Genomic DNA, 25,199 nt, shown 5'->3' on the forward strand with positions numbered 1-25,199 from the left:
TTCTATGCCATTGTGCCCTTTTGTGATGCTTTGAGATCTCTTTTTGTACTTGTTTTCCCCATCTGTCGTGATTTAGGAATGGTACTTCACAATTTAGTTCTCCCCCCAAGACTTTCCAAACCATGCTGTCACTCACTTGCTCCCCTTCTCCCCCTCCTCTGCCCCCTGCCACCCCAGGGGGCCAGAGAGGAGAACTGGATGCACAAAAGCAAACATCACAGCTTGAGATAAGAACACTTTACTGGAAACACCAATGAGATAAGAAAAAAAAAGTTGCAGCAACAGCATTAATAAGAAAAGTATATAAAAAGAGAGAATGATTCATGTGCAAAAATGCTCATTGCAGAGTCTGACTTGACAAAAGCCAAGTTGTTCCTGACTGTAGAGGCATTCCTCTGCCTCTTGGAAATGAGTGAGGAATCCCTTTTCGCTGCCCCTGACAATGATGTGAGATGGTATCAAATAACACGATGTCTTGGCCCCTCCCCTTGGTCTGGGCTGGAACCAAGACACCATCCTCATTTATTTCATTTTTCCAAGAAAACCAGTTCTGACAACCTTGGTTTTCTCAGCTAAATGTCTTCCTGCGTCTTGCGTGTTCCCAAAAGCTGTTCAATGCATGCAGTTACCCCATTCAGAATGCCATACTGCACCACCTGTGGAAAACTATCTTCTTCCTCATACAGCCTAATTCTGAGAGGCACTTGCCCTTATGCGTCAGATGAGTTTGTCATTTTCACTGAAAACTGTCCAAGCTGGGGTAGGTTGGTATCTGTTGCAATCAGGGGCTGTAGTGCTTGGTCAGTCTGTTGGTGCCCGGCTTGCCAAGGCTGGATGCCAGCCTGCTCCAGACAGTGACCTTTCCTGCCACTCCTGTGGGGACTGCCAGTTTTTTATAAATGCAAATGTGCACTGAAGTCCGCTGATTCTGGAACTGCAGCACAAGTCTGTGCATACAGTAAATCTTACATCAAATCCAAGGCAAAAAGCCTGCATTAGATATATTGCCTGTATTCTCTGCTGCTCTGCAGTGCTCTTTTCATATTCTGGCATGAATGCACAACTCCAGTGCCCTGGTAGGAATTGTACAGAATCTTACAGTGGGAAGGCTGAAGCAAGGCTATAAAAGAAGAAAGGTGAAGTACTTTTTTGGAGAAATAAAGCCTGAATGTGTTCTACTCTGATTCAGAGCTCTTAATTTCATTTTTGTAACTGTCATTCGTGTTTGTTTGTAAATTACAGATTGTGAGCCATGCCTTTGGTGAAAAGGAACATTGAACCACGGCATCTCTGCCGAGGAGCTCTGCCAGAGGGAATTACAAGTGAACTGGAATGTGTAACCAATAGCACCCTTGCTGCTATCATACGCCAGCTAAGCAGCTTAAGTAAGTATCTGCAACTTCCTGCGCGTATTTGATTCATGGTGAAAAACTGAAGAGATGAAAAGCTTTAAGATGGATCATTTCTCCATGTTTTAAATGGATTGTTTTAAATGGCAGAAGTATGGTATGGGACATTACCACTTACGTATTGTAATAATTTGCTATTTCATTGGCTTTTATGCTCTTTTTTTGAAGTTTATTAAAAGCCCAACCCCTCTGCCACCCCAAACCCCACTTCAAAAAACAAATTAACAAACAAAAAGCAGCAGAAAAAAACCCCCCACCACCAAGAAAAGCCCCAACCAAAAAACCAGAGCATAGAAAACCAGAAAATTTTCTAAGGTGAGAGAAATTAGGCAAGCAACAAGACCAGCATTTGAGTTCTTGCCTTTCAGTTCTACAGGACTGAGCCAGAAAACTCTTCTGCCTCTTGGCGTCAAATGACACATTTGACTGAAATTCTAGTTTTTTGTAGTGTGCTAGTATTTCTTAAGTCTTGTCTTTTATATATATGTGTGCTGAATTCATATGAATGAAATTAAGCACACTGAAAAGATGCCATTTGCTGAGCAAGCCTGCAGGCTACTGTTGAGACAGGCTAACATCAGCTCTGTACAGAGCAGCCTACACCCCACACCTGTCAGGTGACACTGCCACTAGCAATTCTAGAAGCATGACTGGAGTGTTTGCAAGATGAGCAATATTTTTGATGAAAGGGATAAGAGATGTTTTTCAGACAGTCTTTAACAATCAGCAGCTGTTGTTTGTGCTGATAACGCTGGTCCTAGAAAAGAAATTACTGCTTCATCAGTTGCTTCACTTTGTAAATGGACGTGGATTTAAAACTGAGAGTTTGTGTGGAGCTCAGACTATGGGGCCCACTGGTGTACAGTTCATGGTAATAGGAAAAAGCCTCTGCTTAGGGAAAAGAGGACAAGGAGCTCAGCATTTACCCTTTGCAGTAGTCAGTGATTTAGGGATTTTTCTGAACTGGAGGTCTTTCTGGAATCATCCTGTGTAATGAGCATTTGTAAAACTATCATCTGCGGTATTATGTAGCTCTGTTGAAATAGAGATTACACCTTTTTCTTGACCAATGACCTGTGACAGAAGGTCCCACGAGGGAAGTTGACCTGTTTCTTCCTTTTGATACTTTCTCATTCTGGTATGATGAAAAATAATGAAAGGTGCTTTCATCTTGTGCATGTCCATAATAATTTTTGATTTTATTAAGTCTTTATCCTGTTCTCTTGGTAATATCTTTTCCAGCTTGAAGCATCCTGATCTGTAAGTGATCTTTTTTGAATAGAAATGGTTTTGAATTTCTTTTCACTGTTATTTCTGCTTTGGATGTGCAAGTTAGGGTATGTTGTGGGTTTTTTAAGGTGAAGTGTTGAGGAGTTCAGATGATACTCAAAACAGACTTCTTTTTTATCATTATTGCCCTAAGAATTTGTGGAATTTTGGTTGTTGCTAAGCATTGAATTATTATTTTCAGAGAAGCTTGCAAGTGATCCTCTGATCTTTCTTGAACAGCAGCTGACGATCTAGTGCCTAATGTTATTTAGAGTTAATGTGTGTTTGCATTGTCACTGAGTTTCATTTACTGTTTTCTTAGATGGCTGCTTAGTAGTGACATCTTTAAGTTTCAGAAAAATGAGAAGAATGGCTGTTTGAATTTACTGAAGGAGACGTGATAAGATCTCATTTTGGTATTGTGCAATGATTGTCCAAGTGTGGACAATACGCTTTTTACTTGTCTGACTTGCTAGGAATGTGTACAGCTTTCATTTATCCAGATTTGGTCTTGGAGCTAATCTGTTATACTGTGTATTTAGATCCTCTTATGATTGTTGCTGAGGAACTGAGTACTTATATTCATATCCTGCAGTTTTCCCTTAGCGGATTTCTATGGTCGTCTGAAGTCTTTGTAGACAGCCCCTCAAGTTCTGTTAGTGTCAAGTTAAAGATCTGTGCAAATAAATGATGCGTCCTTAGTCTTAACAGATGAATACGTGGTATTTAACAAGTGAAATGTATTACCATTCTCATCCACAGTCTGAAGTATGTCATGTTTGCAGAGGGTTTTTTCTGCAGGCAGCATTTGCTTTGCCTGTCTTTTGAGCCAACTGGGAGCAAGGAAACGATCACAGAAAAATGCTGTGCTGGAGCTGAAGTAGTGGGTCCTGCTGGCAGCATCAGAGCTGGTTGGTGTTCCCACAGCTTGAGGCAGAGTGAGCAAGTTCAGGTCTATCTTGCAGTCACGCTGGTTTTTTAGTGTTGCACTGTGAGTTCAGTGGGGATTTTAAAAACTGGCATTTCTGTACTGTTGCGTACAAATTTGGCTTGCTTCTGCCTCTACTCTTTTTGGGAGATGTGAACAAGTTCCTATCGAAAGGGAATGTGCTCTCAGGAGAGCTTTTTCTGTTTTATGTTTTCAGATTTGGGTTCATTTCGAGCCAGCTGGCTCAGAGCACAGGCAGAGTGAGCAGCATTCTGTATGTAACTGTGCACTTTTCATGTAAGGCAGAATCTTGTTTTGGGGATTCGCCTCCACTTGGGAGGAGAGAATCTACTGGATGGGAAGGACAGGGAGCGTTTGCAGCCTGTACCTGTAAGTAGCATGAAGGAAGTGTGATCTGTGGAGAACTGGAAGACTTTTTTTTTCATGCAGAGAACAACATCCACCAACTTGCCTCCTAGTATTTTCTTAGGTAGATTGGCCATTGGCTCAGTTTCACTAGTTTCTGTGCAGGCCTGAGCACACTGCATCCATCTGCATCACTCTCATCTGTAGTACTTCTGAAGCAGGCTGGGTTGGAAAGGTTGGGTTTTGCCATTAAGTATCTTGCTGACAGAGAAAGGAGAACAGAATCAAGACCTAGTCAGTAACAGCCTACCACTTTTGCATCTTTAAAAAAAGAGGAGGGGTAAAGCATGATTCTAATGTTTCTAGTTAATCCAGTTACAAATGGGTGGGTGGAATCGCTGTCTTCTGCAACTGGAGGGAACCTTAGAAGGAAAGACTGCATAATTTCTTTGATGGGTTTTTAAATTAATGTATAGGTTGCCCACATGTTGGGCAGCACCTGTTGTTTTTAAATTATTGTGTTGCAGTACCAAAATCTTAAATTTGGTAAATTTACCAGTACTTAAATTGAAAGACACGTGCTTGTTTCAGTTTTGTTGAAGATCTGATTTAAACAAAGGCAACATAGAGAACACTTGAAATATCGTTTTAGAAATAAAAATTGCAGCATCATGTTAATCACAACAGCATGTCCAATACTGCTTTACTGTGTCACTGTTTCCACAGACAGGAGATTGACAGTCTGCCTTTCATGTGTTCTGGGCTAGCAAGTGTTGAAAAAAAATCAAATATTAAAAGAAGTATGCTCCCACTTTGCCTTCTGAAAGATACCTGACAAACATCCATCTCCTTGACTTCTCTAGGGGTGATGTGTTTAATCCTAGGATGTGGCAGTCCTCTCTCAGCAGGCTGATTTCAATATATTAACATAAACTAACATCTATTGAAATTGATTGAGCTCTGACTACTGGTAGCTGAAGAATGTAATAACTGCTTTATTTAGCTGAAGAGTTGAAATGCCTGTTTTTTCCATAGCTTGGAATAACATCTTCATTTGGAGCAACTAAATCAACTGGGAATTATAAGTGAATTTCAACTAATTGCTTGGGAGCACTTAGAGAACACTCTTAGTGTGAAGGTAGTTGAACACTGGCATGGGTAGCCCAGAGGAATTGTGGAGCCTTCATCCTTGCAAGTGTTTAAAACCCAGCTGGTCACAGAGTACTGGGCAATCTGCTCTGTCTCATTATGCTTGGAGCAGGGAATTGGTCCGGGTGATTTTGAACTTCAGCTGTTCTGTGGTTGTGTGTGACCTTTGTTTTGGAGGGGGAGGAGATTAGGAGCAGGTAGATAAACATACCTTACTTATCCACCTTCCACATATATATATGAAACAGAGCTTGCATGCACTGACATATCTTCAACATTTTGAGTTAGTTATTGGCTCATCCAGCATGTAGTAATGAAAGCTATTATTGGTAAAGTCCTTTATTCAACAGCAACCACTTCTTTTTTTCTTGTGATTCGCAAGCAGTGTTTTCTGATAATATTTTAGCCTGGTTGTTTTCTTCCCTTCCCAGGTAAATGACCAAGAAAAGGCCAGGTTGTCCTGTTGACCTCCTAAGTATAGCCATTTTTTTACATTGAATTATTATCTCCAGATGTTCACAGGATGGGATCTTAACTGAAATTTTCATTGTATTTTTACTCTTTTTTTGGTGAAATATTAAGGCTGGTTATTGCACCCAACTTAGAACATCAATAATGGCTGCTTTGGAAGTCATTTAGGTGGTTAATGCATGTTCCATATTCTTCCAACAATTAGATAGTTTTACTTCCCCCCCATTCTTTCCATTTCTGTTCTTCAGACTCTTCTTGATACAGGTCTTAACAAGATGAGCTTAATTCAGAAGCAGGATTTTAAAATTTGTTTTTGTTTAAAAAGCATTTAAAAAGCATGGTTAAGTGCAGGAGGCAGGACTTTTCTTTCTGCAAGGGTTTCTTGAGGGGGTTTAGCTGCAGAAATTGTGGAGGGAGACTTCTTGAACGAAGTAGCAGTATCTGGGTAGGAGGGACCATCAGTTCAGTGAGTGGCAGCAATGAGTTTGGGTGGAATCTGAAATGTGTAGGGAAAGTTCTGGGGCAGTCGAACTATTAAACTGGGGATCTGAAACCACTGATCTGGAGTGGATGAGAGTTGTGAACTGGGGCATGAAGAGAGTCAAACTGTGGATCAGTATGCCTAGTTCTGTTGGAGGGCTGGAAAAGGAATGTTCATACACAATGATCAGTGCATCAAGGAGGGATTTGGTTTATCATGTAGCACCTTCTGTCCATGGTAGCCCTTTCAGGAAGGGCCTGAGGCTGCAAATCTGTACTAGGCACTGGTGGGGCCACACTTTGAGTACTGTGTCCAGTTCTTGGCCCCTCAGTTCAGGAAAGACATTGAGGTGCTGGAGTGGATTCAGAGAAGGGCAGCAAAGCCAGTTAAAAGTCTGGAGCACGTGTCTGAGGAGCAGCTGAAGGAGCTTGGGGGTGTTTTGCCTGGCTCGGGGGACCTTCTTGCTCTCTGTGAGTGCCTGAAAGGAGGGTGTAGGCAGGTGGGGGTCAGTCTCTTCTCCCAGGCAAAAAGTGGGAGGACAAAGTCCTAAACTGCTTCAGGAGAGATTTAGGTTGGACATGAGGAGGAATTTCTTCACAGAAAGTGTAATTAGACATTAGAATGGGCTGCCCAGGAGATTGTGAAGATTTAACATCATCCCTTGGAGGTGTCAAAGGAAAGACTGGATGTTGCACTTGATGTCATGGTCTAGTTGTTGTGATAATTTAGAACATAGGTTGGACTCAGTGATCTCAGAGGTCTTTTCCAACCTAATTGATTCAGTGATTTGGTGATCTGGACTGCACTGTCCACTCCACAGTGATTGAGAACATACAGCAGTGAAAGGGATGCTGAAAAGGTTGTGCACCAAGTCCTGTGTGTCCGTGGGTACATGTGGTCAGTGGCCTCTGACCCTCTCTCAAATGGCTCCAGGGACACCAACATGTGCAGTCGGCATTTGTAGAGGTAAGCGGGCTGCTTTGCAGGAGAGCCCTGGTTTTTATCTGTTTTTATCTGTTTCATGCTGCTTTAATTTTGGTGTTGGCCTGTGCTTATGCTTAAAATTAAATCTTAGTCACTATGGATTGCAAGATTTTAATTTCAAAATGTACTTCAGAAGCTTTTATGGACTGCAGTAACTTTAGGCCTTTTCATCACAGAGGCAGGTTTTGATGTTCAGTTGTCTGTCAGTTGGCACTAGTTCAGCTACATAAAGATTAGAATTTGTAAGTCTCTCTGTGTTTATAAGAAGACTGCTAACCAGGATGTCCAGAAGAATAGACTTCAGACAGAATATATGGTATATTTTGACATTTTTGTACAAATCTGTTGCCCCTAATTTTGCTGGAGGACAAACTGCGCTGTTCTGATCCTACAGCTACTGTGTTTTATTATACTGCATGATATTGAAGCCACTTGTCTTGTGTTTCGTAAGCCACTAGCAAAGGGATTTCCTTGTCTATTTTCTTACACAGGCAAACATGCTGAAGACATATTTGGTGAATTGTTTAATGAGGCCAACAGCTTCTACATCAGAGCAAATTCCCTCCAAGACAGAATTGATCGTCTTGCTGTCAAAGTCACCCAGCTGGATTCAACAGTGGAAGAGGGTAGGTAATTGCATGAAAGCACTGAGCCAGAAGTGATATTGACAAGACCACAGTGTTTAATTGCACAATAACCTCTGTCTTTTCAAAGTAATCCTGTGCTGATATTTCATCTTGTCGTCTCAGTAAGGCAAGCTGGGAATAATCATTTTAGCAGAACAAGTAAAAGAATTCTTGAGTCAAGAATACTTGTAGTAATGTAGTAATGGAGCTATTTAGCTGACTTTTTCAAGAGGAAAACTTTGTGAGTGTAGTAAATCATAAATTAATAAATACAGACTTTACTGGAAGTAAGTCAGAATATTGGAAAAAGTTTCAGACACTGGGTGTCCCTATTAATTCCAGGGTAGGGTATCCACAAACTACATTAGTATGTTGCTCTGTTCTGTGGTCATCAAAGATGGTATAATACTCTGTATCTAAACAAGGCACTGTGTTTGGATCAACTAGGTGAAATTTTTTAGGGGTTCTACTCACTAGAAACTGTATTTCCTTTAAAAATATTTCCTGCTTACGAACATGGTCATTCACTTCATAAATACACAGTAAAAACACAGGATTTCAGTAAAATAATTATATTGTTTGAAAGCACTTACTTGGGTAGGCAAAACATTTCTGTGTCTAGCTTTAAAAGCTGCTAACCTGCATCTTGGCCTCCATGCTACATGTCTGAGCCAGCCAATGCCTATACTTCCTGTTTTGATGATTCCTGACATTTACTAAAATGTAAAAGCTTTTTATATCAGTACAGTAGTGTAATATCGACTCATAGTAGTTAATGCTACTTGTGATAGATTTAATAGTGCTATTTATATGGGTTGTATATTTTACTTGCCATTCAGATTTCTGTAGTTTATTTATAGTGCCAATAATTAGTGCCAATATAAATTTTACTGTTGATATTTAATAGTGTAATGGTGTAATATTTAGCCTTCCTTTTTTAGCTCGTTACTGTCTGGATATTGTTACATGTCATTGTTTTATGGTTTTGGAACATATTAACTGTTAGGCTATCACACTTGCCCAGAGAAGCTGTGGATGCCCTGTCTCTGAAGAAACCTACTTAAATGAAAGTTGTCTTTGTCCATGGTAGGGGGATTGGAATGAGATAATATTTAAGGTCCCCTCCAAACCAAACCGCTCTGATTTTTTGGTACAAGCACCTGCATTTTGCTGTCTTAGGAGTCAAGAGCTATATGGGAACATAAACTAAGCTCCTGTGGGATCACTGTTCTGCTGAGTTTTTGAGGCATATTGTGTTGGTAGTATGGGCAAACTAGATGATATTAGTACACTGTACTTTTGGAAATGCAGTTGGTTTTGCTGCTGGGTTTTGGTGGTGTGTGTTTTTTTTTTTTTTTTTTTTTTTTTTTTTTTTTTTTTTTAATGCCTCATTAAAGTCTCATTAGTGTTATGCAGTACCACCCATCTAGTTTTCAGAGTTTGGAGAATAATTAAAAGCAATTTTTAGGAAACTAGTGTATGGACTGAGAATTTAATCAGTGTTTATTTTAAATTGACAGCAGTTGTTACTCTTGCATTGCTAATCATGCTTCATATTAATAAGCTATATATACAAACTGCTGTCACCTTAGTGTCAGTAGTAAATTTTATTAGCTATTTCCCTGTAGAAGTTGAAGTCTTTATAATAATTCATTGTACTGTCAGAAATAGCATGTTTCTGGATAGCTTTGGCATTTCAGCAAAATGTCAAAATTGCATGGTTGTTTTAAAAAGCCCTTCAGATTTGATTGCATCAGTGATTTCTTGTATTTCTAGCTATAACTAATACAGTGTGTATAAAAAACTATAGTTGAAAAAAAATTAAATAATTGAGGTAAGTTTTCAAAAATATATAAATAACTTATTCTAAAAATCTCCAGATTTTTTTTTTATTCTTTTGAATCTCCTCAAAATGTCATCAAAGAAGAATGAAACATTTTGTTTGAGATATATATGTCTAAAAAATCTGCCTGAAATACCTTATACTTACAGACAGGTTTAAATAGCAAGTACTTTGAAAAATGATATTTTGATACTTCAGATGATGTGAATGGGGGAACACCTATTAGACATTAAATATTCTATTTTTAGTTTCTGCTATTGTAAAAGTTACAGAAGAAGTGAAGTAGTTCTTGGAGTGAGAAGCAAGACCTCAGCAGCACAAGATAACAAAACTAGTTGGGCAGAGACGTCTGAGTGTCCATCATGACAAACAGTAGCAGTGTAAAATTTCATCCCTTTTTCTTTTTTCAGGTCATCAGTGTACTACATTTTTGGCCATTACTCTTCATTTACCTTAGGGAGTTTCTCACAGTTTGTCCTTGAGACCAAATAAATTAGATGAATGGGTGAGAAGTGTTAGATGAAATGCCAATGGGAATAAAAAGAGACTAAGCCAGTGCATTTTGTTTGCACAAGTCCTACAGTTTACACTCGTAAAAAACACTTGGATCGAATCCAGAAGTGGTCAGTGTCATTGTAGGCAACCCAGTGAAGACTTCAACATCCTCTTCAGCTGCAGTCTAAAAACCTGTATTTCAGGGTGCTTAGGGGTAGAAGATATCAAGAGCTTACTGCCACTTTTAAATTGTGATTGGCCTTTAACTGGATCTTCTTTAACAGTGATTGCTGCAACTTGTGAAAACTTGTCTTAAGAGGGAAATAAACTCTTGGTAAAAAAGTGACAGGAACAATTAAAACCAACTTAAATCTTCCATTTGAAAGGAAAGAATGAAAAGCTTGGTGTCATTTCCCCCAGAGCTGTGTATGTGAAAAGATAAAATGAAAGTACGAGAGTGCAAGTATTTCTCTCTGTAGAGACATGAGCAGAACTTAGGAGGAAGTAGTGTTCAATTATATGGGAAGGCTTAGGAGTTGAAACAGAGGAAAATAAGTGGAACTGTCACAGGAGGTTGTTGCAGCTGTAATTTAATTATACTTTGAATGGGGTGGAATGTGTAGGGATACCATGTGTAATTATAAAACACACTGTGTCAGAGGAATACCAGACCTTGTCTTTCAGTCTTGAAGCCAGTCTTTCTGCTGTTAGAACTCTAGGATAAACCTTATAAAACGGGGAAATGGTTGGACATCTGCATGTGACAGCATTCTTGCATCATCTTCCAAGATACAGTCGATGGTCACATTATTTTAAGTGAGGTTCTGGACCAAGTGAGACTTAAATCTGTTTTTGTATGGTAATTCTTACATGCCTTTGTGCTTAAATATCAGGATTGTCCACTAAGGAACGTGTCTTTCTGTTAACTTGCTGAAAATATTTCAAATAATTAGCGGAAAATGGATGTTGTGTATCCACTTTCATTTGAGACCTATGGTAAATGTATTTCTATTTCTAACAGTATCCTTACAGGATATCAACATGAAAAAAGCATTCAAGAGCTCAACAGTTCAAGACCAGCAGGTAGTTTCAAAGAACAGCATTCCAAACCCGGTGGCTGATATTTATAATCAAAGTGACAAACCACCGCCTCTGAATATTCTATCACCTTATAGGTAAAGAAATATTGATTGTTTACCTTTTTGTACTTTTCCCTTTATTTCCAAATTGTATGCAGAGATTAATTAGAGCAGAAGGGAAAAGCTATATCGATTATTGAGATTTGATTTTTTAAGATGGAGAAAACTCAATCTGCAATAAACAATTTGTTTCTTTTTTAAGAATGGTATAGCACAGCATTTGCTGTGTATTTGATTTTTAAGAATTTTTAATTGAAAGGTAAATGTGTAGGATTTATGACCAAAGGATGTGTTTTTCTGCTGCTACAGGCAATGGTGGTATTTGTTTATGGACATCCATAAGTAAGGGTTGTTACTGATCAGCTTAAGGCTTGGATGATCATCAAAAGTAAGTTTTCTGGATTTAAGGCATACTAGTTCATGTGTTTTTAGCTTTTCTTCTGCTGTTTTTCCAGGGATGATAAGAAAGACGGATTGAAGTTTTATACCGATCCTTCCTATTTTTTTGATCTTTGGAAAGAAAAAATGTTACAAGATACTGAAGATAAGCGAAAAGAAAAGAGGAGACAAAAGGTAAAAGCAGAAACGTAATAGTACATTTGTGCATTACAATTTTATGTGCAGTTGTCCAGGCATAAAAATTGCCAGGTCATTCTTAGTTTGTGTGCATGGAAGGATTGTTCCTCTTTGTATGGCTGTAGATTCAGTGCATTCCATTTTTATAGCTTATCCTTTCTACATTAAGAAGGCAGCAAATTGAATTTTAGGAGTGCTGTTGTTACCTTCCAAGGTGCTTACTTAAATCCTTTGCCAGTATCTGCTTATTGGTACCCAGAAAAATGGCCCTGCTGTGCTCCAGAAAAAGACACTGTAATGGGAGAGGAAAGGAATTGGAATTAGAAGTTTTTCCATTCCAGTTCCCCATTCTGATTTTAAAGGAAAAAATACAGATGCTTTTATAAGAAGTTATAAAATCAGTTGAACATTTCTTTATTCCTTTTGAACGATTTCTACAAAACTACTTTATATATATAAAGTTACTTTTAGACTTTAACTTAGGCAACACATCCCACTTATTTCTCTCCATGGTATATTTTTTGTAGATTTTACTTGTCTTATTACAGTCTACAAATGCAAATATGCTCAATTCCAATCAGGTGGGATTATAGCCATACATCACAGAAGTAGCCCTTGATAAATTTTGGCTGAAGTGCTATTTGATTTGATTAAATATGTGCCAAGTCCAACTAAGAAGAAAGCAGCATAGACTTGAGTTTGGGTGGATAAAGTTCCCTTTGTGAGGGAAAGAAATTTCAGGTTTAAGTTTCCAGAAGATGGTTTTCAAATGTTGCATGTTCTGGGTCCTTTAGAGAGCAGGATGGTTTAGGTGAGATATCTGCCAGGCACACTTTGTTCTACAGATTGCTGAACCAATTGGTCTTTTTCTTTTATTTTTGTCCTTATGGTAGCAGTAACCAGGAATGAATCCAGAGCATTTATTAACAATTTGATAGCTGAACTTAGATTTTCAGTCTATTAAATGAGAATTCTTTACTCAATTTGTACTCTACAGAAGCCCAAAACTTCCATCATTGTTGAGAAACTGTGCGGGTGAAATAATTGTGCATTGTTTAGCAAAGTACAAGCTAGACATCCAAATGCCATCCTACTCAGCTGACCAAATAAAGCTAGTTTTTAGCCTCATTTTTTCAGGTGCTTAGTAAAATCTAAGAGTAGTCCCCGCACCAGAGAATCAGTTTTCCAGCATTATTTTGGTAATTTGCCCTAAGTGTTTGAGCTGTTGCAGCAGGAGGTTTGTGAGAAGTTTAATTGCCTTGCCCCAAATATAATGTTTTTTGTTTCTGGATACAGTTTAGTTGAAAATATCTAACAGGCTTCCTCTGATTTGGCTCTTTCAGGTGAACATTTTTCTGAAGAAAACTGTAATTTTAATTCTTTATGTTTAAAATCTGTGTAGTCTATTTTTTTTTATTTCCCGTAGATCAGGGTCTGAGAATTCAGTGTAGTTTTGTCTTGGTATATATCAGTAGTACTCTAAATTGAATGACTGTAGATAGGGCAGTTCTGATTACACAAAGGAAGGTTGTTCAGATTTGCTCTTTATTGTTCTGGCTTTTTATCTGAGAAGAATTAGCTATTCAAGCAAGTAAAATTTTTGAGATTTGGGAAGCTTGTATTTCAGAAACCATTCTTGATGTCTTGTGTTTTGGTAGGATTTTGTAAATTTGTGGTCAGGAAAATACTCTAGGCTCAAAGTGCTTCCAGTTTTTTGAAAGTACTGCAAATACTTGCTGAACTACTTTTTATTACTAGCTCTTAATTCTTTATTAAGATGCTTGAAATATCATTTGCTAATTCTTGGTGCAAATACCAAACTTACAATTAACTCAATCCTGTTTGAAGGCTCTAATACATTTTGTGTTTGCTGAAATAATTTCCTGCCAACATGAATTATGTACCTGTTTTCTGGCTTAATCTACAGCACCCACTTGTCTGCCACAGCTTCTATTACAGTTAGTTAAAAAAGAATAAGTAACTCCTCTTAATATTACTTTAATTTTCTGAGAACTGTTTTCCAGCTGTAATTATCTGGAAAGGCTTCAGCTCCCCTACAGCTCTGTCATCTTTGCCTTGGGTAGTAAAGCTAGGGCTGTCACCATTGTCAAAGGAATGAAACTGCTACTGGAACAATTAAAACTACTCTTAGAGCTATATGTAGCTTTGTCAGCTGCTAGTAATAGGGCTGCCCCACTGTTTTGGAAGACATTTGATGTTTTAGAGATGTATTGATATAATATTTAATCAAAATATCACTACCAGTAGGGTTTAGTACTGCTTGAGTAAAAAGGATTCAAGTGTATTTATTCATTAGCATGCTTACAGAGGCTGGTCTGGAACCACCTGTCCAGCTGAAATCTGATCCAATTAAAGCCAGCTAAGCTTTGTGTTTATTTTTTGTTGTTTATGCATCCATATGTATTTACCTTTTCATTAAAAAAAACCTCTTTAAAACTAAACTTCTAAATAGTAAGCAGTAACTGTAAGCAGTCATGTAAGCACTCATGATTGTACAGGAATTGTAGCAAAATTATTGTCTTCCCACCAGTGTCATATATTGGTCAAAAGGTGGATATTTATTTTATGTAGAATCTTTCAAGAATTATATTATTGTGACCCCTAGATGACAAAATTTTTGTTCTGAGAGAAGACAAAACTGTTTTCAGTGATAAGGCTCACTTGAGCTTTCTTCTGAAATATAATACGACTCCGGTAACAAAATCCTAAAAAATTAATCGGGATAAAAGTCAAAAATTAACCCAAAACATCTGCAGCAAATAATTGCAAAAGGCAGATGAAAAGCTTTTAACAAGCATATTTTCAACCATGGCAATTCCCAAAACTCTATATATTTAAAATAAAGCATGACTGAATCTGTGTCCCCTTCTCCTCCAAATCCTGTGTTGGCAGAATTTGATGTGAAAAAGTGGTTATCAGACATAAAAAGAGGGTGATTCTAAAAAGTTTGTGGAGGAAAAATATTTTGGGGGAACTGATTAAGAACCAAGATGATCATTGTTATTTAACATAATTCAGACCAAAGATTTGTTTACTGTAGAAATGAGCAAGAGTTGTCAAAACATTGGGGTGTGGAACTTCAGAAAGTCTTTTCTGTCATTCTGAATGTTAGTAGGGTCAGCAGGTCCCTCACGCAAACATGCATGAATGAGCAAGAGATCTGAAACAAGGGCAAGTTAGCTATTTGGTAGTTTTTTGTTAGTTACGTTATGCCAAACACATTATTTCAGAATTATTTACTCAGTGCTCTTTGACAGTTGGAGTAAAAAACCTGTCTTCATCTGTGATGAACTTTTTGTTGAGCTGACTTTCCAACTATTATCTCTTATTTTGTGGGTCTGGATTCCTCAGTAAAAGGCTTGCCTGCCAGAATTTGACCAAGCTCTTCTCTCAGTACAATTCATTGACTGCATTCTCAGAATAACAATATAATTCTTTCATGAGAAACTATTTCTCTAACAGCCAAAAGCCTAATACCAACCTACAAATAGATAAAACATGTATTCTAAGGTGTGGTATCTAGAGCTGATTGCAACAAAACCCCTATGCTCTCAAGAATACTGAGAAAAGGAGTAGCAGACCCTTCTCAGTCTGAATTGAGCATTCTTGTTTATTTTTTGTGCTGAAGCACCACTATGATTTTTACATTCATACTGAGTAGTCAGAAGTAGGTGAGTACAACATTTCCACGGTGTGAATGAAAGCATTGGGTCCCAATATTAGGAGATCTTGCTATCAGTGAGGTAATTAGGTATGATAAACACTGACATTGGTTGAGCCTGATGATATAGTGAAAGATAAAAGCAGCCAAGTTTGTCATGAACCTCTCAAGCTGTAATATACTGCTGGCCTGGGTATTACTGTCTCACTGCAGAGAGAATTAGTGTAATTCATTTTTATATCGGATAATGGGAGACGATAATGAGGAGAAACTAGGAGGAATAACGGTAGTTAATTAGATCTAAGAAGGGAGAGGAAGTTAAAACAAACAAAAATAATTTCACATAGACTATGGAATAGGAAAGTGTGTCCAATTTCTCCATACTTCCCCAGGCCCTGTTGATTGTGACCATAATGAATAATCAGAATAGCCCTGAGCTTATTTAACATTCTCAGAAGTTTGATTTTCAGGAGATGAAAATTACAAGTGCTTCAGGGTGGTCTGAATAAAAGACATGATGTCAGAAGAAGTTCAATTTTGTGACTTTTAAAATTGGTCACATTTCTGTTTTAGGAAAACCAGGAGATTGGCATCACAGTAGCACATGCATCCTACAGAACAAAGGCAAATCAAAAGTCCTGCTGCTAGTGAGGTTCACAGTGTAAGGAGGTCTACTTATTTTCAGTGCAGAGAAATTTGATGAAGACCTGACTTCATCTGTAAATCTGGTCTTATTTTCATGCACTCTAACTGCATTTTAACCAGCTTTCTTCCTTTCCTTTTTTCTCTCTCTTTGCATGCTTTATTTCTTTTGTTTGGACATTAGGAGCAAAAGCGTATAGATGGCACCACCCGTGAGGTGAAAAAGGTTAGAAAAGCCAGGAACAGACGCCAGGAGTGGAATATGATGGCATATGACAAAGAGCTTAGACCTGACAACAGGTTGTCTCAAAGTGTGTACCATGGAGCATCTTCCGAGGGATCACTGTCCCCAGATACTAGGTCTGTTTACAGCAAAGCTGTTTCTTATACCACACTTGTATGTTCAGCAATCCTGAGTAGAATTAGGTGTTTTTACAGGATGGGAATAGTTAGACAAAACGTACAGTGCATGTTTAAAACACTCTTTTCAAATTTATTTTAAAGCATAAATGGCATAATGGATTCTGTAATGATTTTTTTCTTCCTCAGCTTTGCATGAGCATTTTGACATCATAATGTTGTGTATTGCAGAGAAAGAAGTGTTTGCTGCATGCTTTATATTTGATCTTCAGTAGCTGTAGTTACAAAACATTTAAGCCTCTGCTAGATAATGTCAGTAGCTCTTCCTTAGTGTCTAGTTTGTTGTTTGGTGCTCTGCTGGTAGCTTAATAAATATTTTTCTGTGATCTACTCAGTCAAGAATACATTTGCCTGTAAAGATTGCTTCGGTGGGAGAAGAGTTTAGCTTTTTGATGTTACATTAGCCTAAAAAACAAGCTACACAATCAGATGAGATGTTACTGCTTGAAATAACAAAAATCTCTGCTTAGAGGTATGCAGCAGAATTCATCTTCATTGACTGAGATTCTCTTTGAGCTCTGTGGGAGTCACCTGATGTGCATTGAAGTCTTCATTTTTACACTATTCTGGCCTCACCAGAGAATTTTCCCACTCATTTTATTTCCTGTGTCTGTTGTGATTAACTGCTAGCAATAAACATAGAAATAAATAGAGTCCACTGCGAAAAGTGGTTAAATTGTTGAATGGCTAGGTTGAGGAGGCAGCTACCACTGCAGGAGTGTGGACTGATACCTTTAGTACACTGTCCAGTGGAGATCGATTTAAAAGAAAAAAAATCTGCTCAGAACTTTGTAATGTTGTGGTCTTTGTGAAAAGTAATGAACTTGTAATTAAAACGTAGTATTCGATCTTCCTATTGGTCTTTCAGTAATGTATTCAGACTCCCTCCCTGTCTAAAAACCTTTGGTTGGTTGGTTTTATTTTACAGTTTCTAATGGAAAACTTTGTCTCCTGTTAGTCTTAATGAAACACTGCAGACTGACCAAGCTTTACATAGGTTGATCAGTAAAAGGTGTGGGTTTTTTCATCAGGAGTTCTGTTTCACACTTCTTATTTTTTTTTTTTTTCAGATTTAACAGCTTGCTTCCAGGATTCCTTAGTTTAAATTGTCATATTGAAATAATTTGTTTTTATCTCCCAGGAGTGTCAACATGTATTTAGCTGTTTCCAGATATCTGTGGTATTTGCAGTCTGTGGGATTTTTTTTTTAAGCAGAAATTGTAGGATGTGACTGTGTTGGATTTTGATGTTGTTTGTGTGACAGATATCTTGTACTTACGTGAGCCTTTTATACTTTATAAATTATGGAGTACTTTATATTTCAGTGAATCAAGTATCTGAGATTGAATCCTGAAATCTGTTTTACATCCATGAAGGGTTAATTCTGAGAATGGTATTGAAATGGAGGGAGAGCTTTCTATTTTTTACCTTGGAGTAGTCTTCAGCTATGAAAAGCCTGTACATACAGTATGTACTGGTTTGAGAGAGATTTTCATGCTGCCAGCTACTGCATGAGCAGTATTTTGTAAGTCAGGTCCCAAAGCAGTGTATTTGATTATACTGTGGGGTTTTTTTCTACTGCTAAAGTTAAAAAAAACAGTCATATTTCTTCTGGTTTGCTAATTGTAAGACTAAAACATTAAATGTTGACATGCCGGTGTTTGGACTGTGGCAATTTACAATGTATTTGTTATACTTATTGTACTTTAGAGAGAGAAACACAAGCTGAATCCAAACAGAAACCAGCAAATTAATGTGAGAAAAGTAAGAACAAGAAAAGAAGAGTGGGAGAGAAGGAAAATGGGCATTGAGTTCATGAGTGACGCAAAGAAAATGGAACAGGCAGGAAGCATGAAAGAGGACAAAATGCCCAAAGGGTTTGTTGTTTTGTTTTGCTCAAAGCCCTGGCTTTTGTTGCTTACCTTGCTTCCAGTCTCACAGATAAGTGCATCGGTTCACTGTGTTTACTAAAAGCCAGGCTGCACCACTGTTCATTACTAAAACAAGTCTTCACAGTAATGGGATGAAAAGATCCTTTTGCTCCCTCTCTTGGGCTTATTTGACAGAGCATCCTAAACTTTGTATCTTTATGAACTCTCTGCTCAACTAATGCTTACATTTCCCAGTTTCTTTAAGCCTTTCCAACAAAATTAATTGTACAAACAAAATAAAAAGCATTTTCTAACTTTGAAATTGGTTTTCTCCGCATTGGTAAAGTATGTTCTTCTGCATAATTGCAAGCGCTTGTAGTATTGCTTTTCTTTTTCTGCTGCCATTGTTAACTTGTGGCAGGCTGGTAAGTATTATCATTTCAAACAGTGGACTGTCGAAATCATTGGCAAAAACCATGAGCTTCCTTATGGCTACTAAAATTCTTGTGCTTTCTATGGACTTAAAAGGGAGTGGTGCTTGATAAATTGGGGAATCCTCTTGCAAGAAAAGTAATGCTGATTGTATTCTTTTCAGCGTATTTTGTCAGTTGTTTAGATAATGCCCTGTTACACTTACACAATCTGTCCTTCTGTATCAATTTACTTTAATTTTAGGTCCCATGCATCTGATGTTACAGATTATTCTTATCCTGCTACTCCGAACCATTCCCTCCATCAGCAGATAGCAATGCCTTCCTATGGAGCAGGAGATGGTCCACAGTACATGGCAGCACCCCAAAGCCATGAACATGAATACAGACCACCCTCCACCACTGTACGACACGCCACTCTAAACAGACCTCAGCAACCACCTCCACCTCCACCCCAGCCTTCAGATGGCCAGCACAGCTCAGTACCTGTGGTACCAGCAGAATATGGGTAAATCTGATTTATTCTAGTGGATTCTTGGCAAAACCAGAGGAATGCATGTTTTTCATAACGATCATAATGTGTAATACATCAAAGAAAAAGACCCCAAATACATTAGTTACCTCCTTGGGGAGGACAGAAGAAAATTGGTATAATTTCTATGTATGAACTGAATTTAAGTAAAGAAATAGTGAAAGCAGAAATAATCAAGTTTGTATTGAATGAAGTGTGTATTGGTGACATCACTATGATTGTAAAATATTAAGGGTGCCTAATACAATTTAGAAGAAGGGATAATTTTCCTTTAAAGTGGAAAGTAGTTACAGGGTAATTTGGATAATATTTTAAACTTCAGGAAATGTGCAGAAAGAGTATTGTTGATTGTGATTAATCTGGCAGTCTTTGTTGCATCCCTGAAATGCCTTTTTAGAGAAGCTTGTGACAGAATTGGAAGGGGTGTCCTCAGACACACATTCTGTACTGGCACAGGAGGAATGCCACTTTTTAATTCAAGACAGAGATTTATCAAATGCCTGTGTAGATATTTTGCCTGAATGCATTCAAGCCTGGATGCTCACTCCGGAGTTCTGGTTCTCCTGTAGCAAGAAGACATCTGTTTTGTAATGAGTCTATCTGTTCTTTTGTGTAAAAAGCTTAAACTTTGAAGTTGTAACCCCAGGAAAGTTATAGTCATTCTTCCCTGTGTTGTTTTTCACTATGCAAGCCAAGGTTTGTCACCCTTGCTTGATGCATCCTAGGATAGCATTTGCCTGATTCATGGCTGTCAGTGGTGCAGATGACTCAGTTAGGACTGCTCCAGCCTGCCCTTTCTCTGTTGTTCCCAGTGTATAAGACATTACTGTGCTTAGTCTCAGGTCCATGGCCGTTGTCAGGGGGTTGCAGTTGTCATACACTGACATGTGCCACTCAGTGTCATCGGTTACTTTGCTTCAACTCCTGTCTCCTGTATCTAGTTCTTTACCCATTTCATAACTCTTACCAATTCTGATTTTCTGATTAAGATTTCTTTCAATGACATTTTAACCAAGAAATGAGCTCTTCCCTGTGCCTCCTATTTAAGGAATCAGCCAAATGTATCAATTTAATTAAATGGTATTTAAACTGATGAATTTGACCAAAGAAGCATGTGAGATACTTTGGGTAAATCTTTCCTTTCATCCTTTCCATTGTTCTCCATGTCTGTGTCCTCTATTACCTCTTGACCTTCTATGGAATTGAAGGGTGTAGTCTGCAGTTTTCTTGGTCCCTCGTTCATCGAAGACTTTGTACTCAACAGTCCCACAGAGTAGATGTTTAATAAGAAATGCAGCTTTATACTTAACTAGGCAGGAGAGTTAAGATAAAAAGCTCACTTTGTAGTGTGCTGAAAGGACATAGCTTTTAACTTCAACATTTGTCTTAAATCTTAATATATCAGCAATATTTGACAATTCTTACATGTACAATCACTTGCATATTTAAGTCATCAGTTTAAATTGCTTTTGATTTTTGTTTTACCTGAGGTTGGATAAGTGCAGTTTAGGGGCGATAATTTTGTAAGTCCTAACTTTGAATGCATTAAATGTTTTGGTTCTGTTTTATATAGGATGCTCCCAGCTCAGATGGTGGATTATTACAATCCTACAGGTCCTCCTCCTCCTCCTCCCCCACCCATGATTCCTTCAGCACAAACGGCATTTGTTAGTCCCCTTCAGCTTCCTGTGCCACCTTCCCATTCTGGACTGGTGACTGGCTCTACATATGCAGCTACTCATCCTCCTCCTTCTGGTGGGCTTGTTGTCACTGCTCCTCCTCCTCCTGGCCCACCTCCTCCCCCTCCAGGCCCTCCTGCTGCGGGTGCATCCCTCTCTTCCTCCCCCATGCATGCTCCTCCAGCATCGGAGGCAAAGCAGGCACCGATGAGCGATGCACGGAGCGATCTTCTGGCTGCCATCAGGATGGGTAAGTGCACACTGAGTTGTAGGTATTCGTTTTTTCCAGTGAGAGCACAGTGTTTTCCACTGAAATGAGTTTATGGCTGCTTTTCCCAGTTGGGAGATTTCATTAAGCACGGGTACCACACACCTGTTCTGACATTAGTCAACCAGAGGTTGGATCTTTTTCTAACACCTGAAGATGCACAGCTTTGTCAAGCATGTTCTAGAGTTTGTGTGGACATAATCTAAAGAACACAGCACTTGTGTTCATTATGTAAAGTGCCAGTAGATGTGCATGGATTTTTGCTTCTTTTCAGAAGAACTGAATTACCCAACACCAGGCTTCAGCCCACTGATTTTTTTGACCAGTGACTTACAGCTCTTCCTGACCTTGCTTACAATATGGAGCTGTAGGTCTAATACTATTTCCCAATGCAGCTTTGAAAACTTTCATCTTCAGATGAAAATGGCCTGTACAGTCTTGAATATTTAGCTTCAACACTTGTTGACAGTTTTAGAAGTCCAAAAGGATTCAGTCTCTGAGAATTATTTCCCATCTGCCTTTTTTGTCTTTCGCTCTTCCTTGCTCAAGGAGGCTCTCTTATCTCAATGCATGCTTTCTGTTTTCCCCCTCCTTCTTCCTGAGTATTTTGTTAGGATACAACAAACTGACCAATAACAGGGTCAAACACGAACTCTCTTGCCTGGACAGCTTTGTCTGAGAGTAACTAACTGTGTGTGCAGGAATTCAGCTGAAGAAGGTGCAGGAGCAGCGTGAGCAGGAGGCGAAGCGTGAGCCGGTGGGCAATGACGTGGCCACCATCCTGTCGAGGCGCATTGCCGTGGAGTACAGCGACTCTGACGACGACTCTGAGTTCGACGAGAACGACTGGTCAGATTGACCGCGGCCCAGGCCCGCTGGCAGCTGCATTAAATACTTGGCTTCAGTGATTGCTTTGTTAGCGAGATGTAAAGCAGGACGTTGACATGTATTAAGGCTAGTGAGGGAAGTGCTAAAATTGAATTGGTATTATTCAGAATGCTGTAGCTTAGCAACTCTGGTAAAAATGATGTGATTATGCTTATGCAGATCAGAAACTTGTCTTACTTTCAGTATTTACTGCATAATACTTAAGTGCCACTAAATGTAGCAACTCTTGTGCTGCGTGCAAAATATGCTGCAGTTGTTGCACTGTTACAGAACCAGCATTTTGTTTTACTTTCCTGTTCTTGAAGGGATAAAATATATTTTTTTGACGTTACATCTTATTCTTTAATTATGTAAGCGACTTAGATACTTGTGAATTGGTCTGCTTGTTGGTCTTCGAGGGCAGCTAACTATGGCTGAGTGAAGTGTTGAGTTACATAAATGTAACTTTTAGCTTTTTTTATTAGGTACTAATTATGCCCACCTTAGTCTATTTTTAACCACTTCTGGGCTTAAGTTTTTATGCATACAGAGTTGATTTTATACTATCTTCCTTTTTATCTTAAAAATGTAGCAGATGATGAAATACATACTTTGAAGAATGAACCCACATTATCCAAAAAGAACATTTGGTGAGCAGACAGGATATGTCTGTAACAGTACCAGCTCTAAGTTGCTGGCTGCTTGTTGAGAAGAGTGTTGGGAGTCTATGCTGGGTAGCAGATGCGTGTCCATGTTATAGATGAAAATGAAAACACCTGTAGAGCTTTTCAGTCTTAAGATGAGATCAACTGGATGCAGGATAGACCTGGTGGAAACCCTGTGGCTATTGGCAGTGCAGAAATGCTACTGCTGTTACTAAAGATTGGAACAGTTTGGATCTAGCAATCAGATACATTTCACAAGTATTAAACTTGGTCTTTATGCCTGTAGGTATAAATGTGTGTAAATAAGTTCTGTTGTTGTTGATTTGTACATGTGTAGTCATGTAGCACATTGACTCTGAACTCTCATTTTGAATGTATTTCTTTCCCAGTACATCCCATGGATAAAACATGGGCAGTTAAAGCAGTTTTGATGGCTGTTGACGTACTATGCCGTGTATATATATATATATATATACATATACATATATACACACACACTCATTTTCTTGGTCCTTTCCTAGGCGTAGTTGCAGCCATAAAGTCTGCTTTGAGGTCTCTGTTTTCCTTGTTTTCCTTTTTTTAAAATCAGCAGTACAGTATTAAAATGGTTTGTTTTATTTTGTTTTTCTTTGCTGGACCAAGAGTCAGGCTGCTGCTTTGCCTAATGAGGCTTCTAAATTTTATTCATAGCAGGGGAAGAGTTCTTTCTTTACCAGATTACAGTTTTAATCTTTGTAACAGAAGTCTGTGTAATTCCAACTCTAGCATTTGATAAACCTCCTTTGTTCTGTGAGCCCGCCCCCCATCTGTTCTTAAAAGAAGTATGTAAAATAAGAAGAGAAATGAAAGGTGATTATCTAACCTGTGTTTACACCATTAACAGTTTTAGTCCTGAGAATGTAACAGTCTAACACGATGTTTGCATGCAAACTGTTGGCTACTGCATTGCTCTTTAATCTGCATATGATTATTCAATCCGTGCTGGCTGCCTTTATGGTAGAGGGATAACATGCTGCCTCAGGGCTGGTGTTAAAATTTATCACACAAGGTATGACCAATCTCTGCATAGTGGTGAGCAACCACAGCTCTTGGTAACCAGGGGCAGCTGAAGGTACTTGCTGATCTCTGTCCCAGTTGGAGCTGGTTTTGTCTTTGGCTTAAAAAGCAGAGCTGAAGCATGCTTTATTTTGTGTCCTGGAGTCTGAGGTCTGTGTGTCCACCAGGGAGGACAGAATTTAGGCTGTAGTATGATGGTGGCTTTCATCACCATGTGGGAGATGGCTTGTCCTTGGCATCATGGTGTGTTTGCACAGTGGCCTCCAAAATGATTCTTCAGAGAAGGAGCTGAAGGTGCAACTGGGACCTCAGTGTTACTTCACTGCATAGGTGGTGAGAGCACTCTCGATGTTCTTTTGATACATGCTGAAATGAAATGTTTCAGCAGAAATATCTTTCCAGTCTACTAAAATTTGATATGACAGAAGATATATTTTATGAGCACAGAAGTTGGGTGTGTCTGAAATTTTGTAATTTGTGCTTATTTTAAATAATAAGCATTAAACAAGCAATCAGTTGTCACCAGTGAAGATAGTGTAAATTTTTCAGTCATAGTAGCCAACCTGTTTTACTGAACCTGCAATGTTGTCATTTTCCTTTTGTTATTTTATGGAGGAAATGTGAATTGAATTTAGTGATGTAAACACTATTCTAGGCTGTTTTTATTGGTTTTATCATACTTCGGGTTGTGCATAATAACAAATATGAATAAAATCTCACTTTTGAGCCTGTGTTTCTTTCCTTAGATTAGTAAGATTTTGCTGTTCATCTTTATTTTAACTTACCAATAACACAAGTGAAAATGTAAGGCTTCCAAGTGCTAGCTCTGATCCAAAGGCATGATGTTCTTGGGATGAAGGATGGAGTCTACAAAAACCAGATTTCCTTGAAGTACTGCTGCTCCTGCTAACATCCCTACTCGCTTCTTTTGCAGCCTTTATTGAAGCTCCAAGTTCGTGGCTGGTCTAAGCAGGTATCAATTTCCCTACAGGTAACTTTAGGGATTTTTTTTCCAGTGAAATGCATTAAATGCCAGCTTTGCTTCCAGAAAGAACAAGGCAGAAAATACAAGTTACATGAGCAGGTCTTCATGCCCACTTTTTTAATAGTAAGTTGTCTTTGTAGATTAGTGACACCCAGCACAATACTGTGAAGTACAAACCCATGTAGGCCCAGTAGAAAAATACTTTAATCTTTTAATTATAATCAGATTAAAACCAGGAAAAGCTTTTCATTCTACTGGGAAGAACTTATATAAACCAATTGTGTAATATAGCTGCTTAATTGTAAATTAAACAATTTGTTTATGCATCTTAGACTCAGTTATTCCTTGGGAAAATAAATAAATCT

General features: G+C 38.4%; 1 protein-coding gene across 6 annotated transcripts in view; it reads left to right on the plus strand.

Moving 5' to 3' along the window:
• The window catches only part of WASF3 (WASP family member 3), a 65,816-nt gene extending 41,241 nt beyond the window's left edge, over window positions 1-24,575 (plus strand). For 5 of the 6 annotated variants that reach the window (XM_066175912.1, XM_066175915.1, XM_066175913.1 and 2 more), the window contains 8 exons: window positions 1,243-1,385; window positions 7,549-7,683; window positions 11,043-11,196; window positions 11,616-11,733; window positions 18,191-18,357; window positions 19,027-19,290; window positions 20,888-21,243; window positions 21,963-24,575. In XM_066175912.1, coding sequence (XP_066032009.1) covers window positions 1,253-1,385; window positions 7,549-7,683; window positions 11,043-11,196; window positions 11,616-11,733; window positions 18,191-18,357; window positions 19,027-19,290; window positions 20,888-21,243; window positions 21,963-22,120 — 1,485 coding nt within the window. In that variant the 5' untranslated portion in view covers window positions 1,243-1,252 and the 3' untranslated portion in view covers window positions 22,121-24,575. Of the gene's footprint in view, window positions 1-1,242; window positions 1,386-7,548; window positions 7,684-11,042; window positions 11,197-11,615; window positions 11,734-16,244; window positions 16,421-18,190; window positions 18,358-19,026; window positions 19,291-20,887; window positions 21,244-21,962 lie in introns of all 6 variants that reach the window. The other variant, XM_066175917.1, reaches the window with a different exon arrangement.
• Window positions 24,576-25,199: the final 624 nt, after the last annotated feature.

Source organism: Chamaea fasciata, unplaced genomic scaffold (assembly GCF_029207755.1).
Source record: "Chamaea fasciata isolate MVZ Bird 193981 ecotype frontalis unplaced genomic scaffold, bChaFas1.0.hap1 SCAF_2, whole genome shotgun sequence".
NCBI classification, from domain to species: Eukaryota; Metazoa; Chordata; class Aves; order Passeriformes; family Sylviidae; genus Chamaea; species Chamaea fasciata.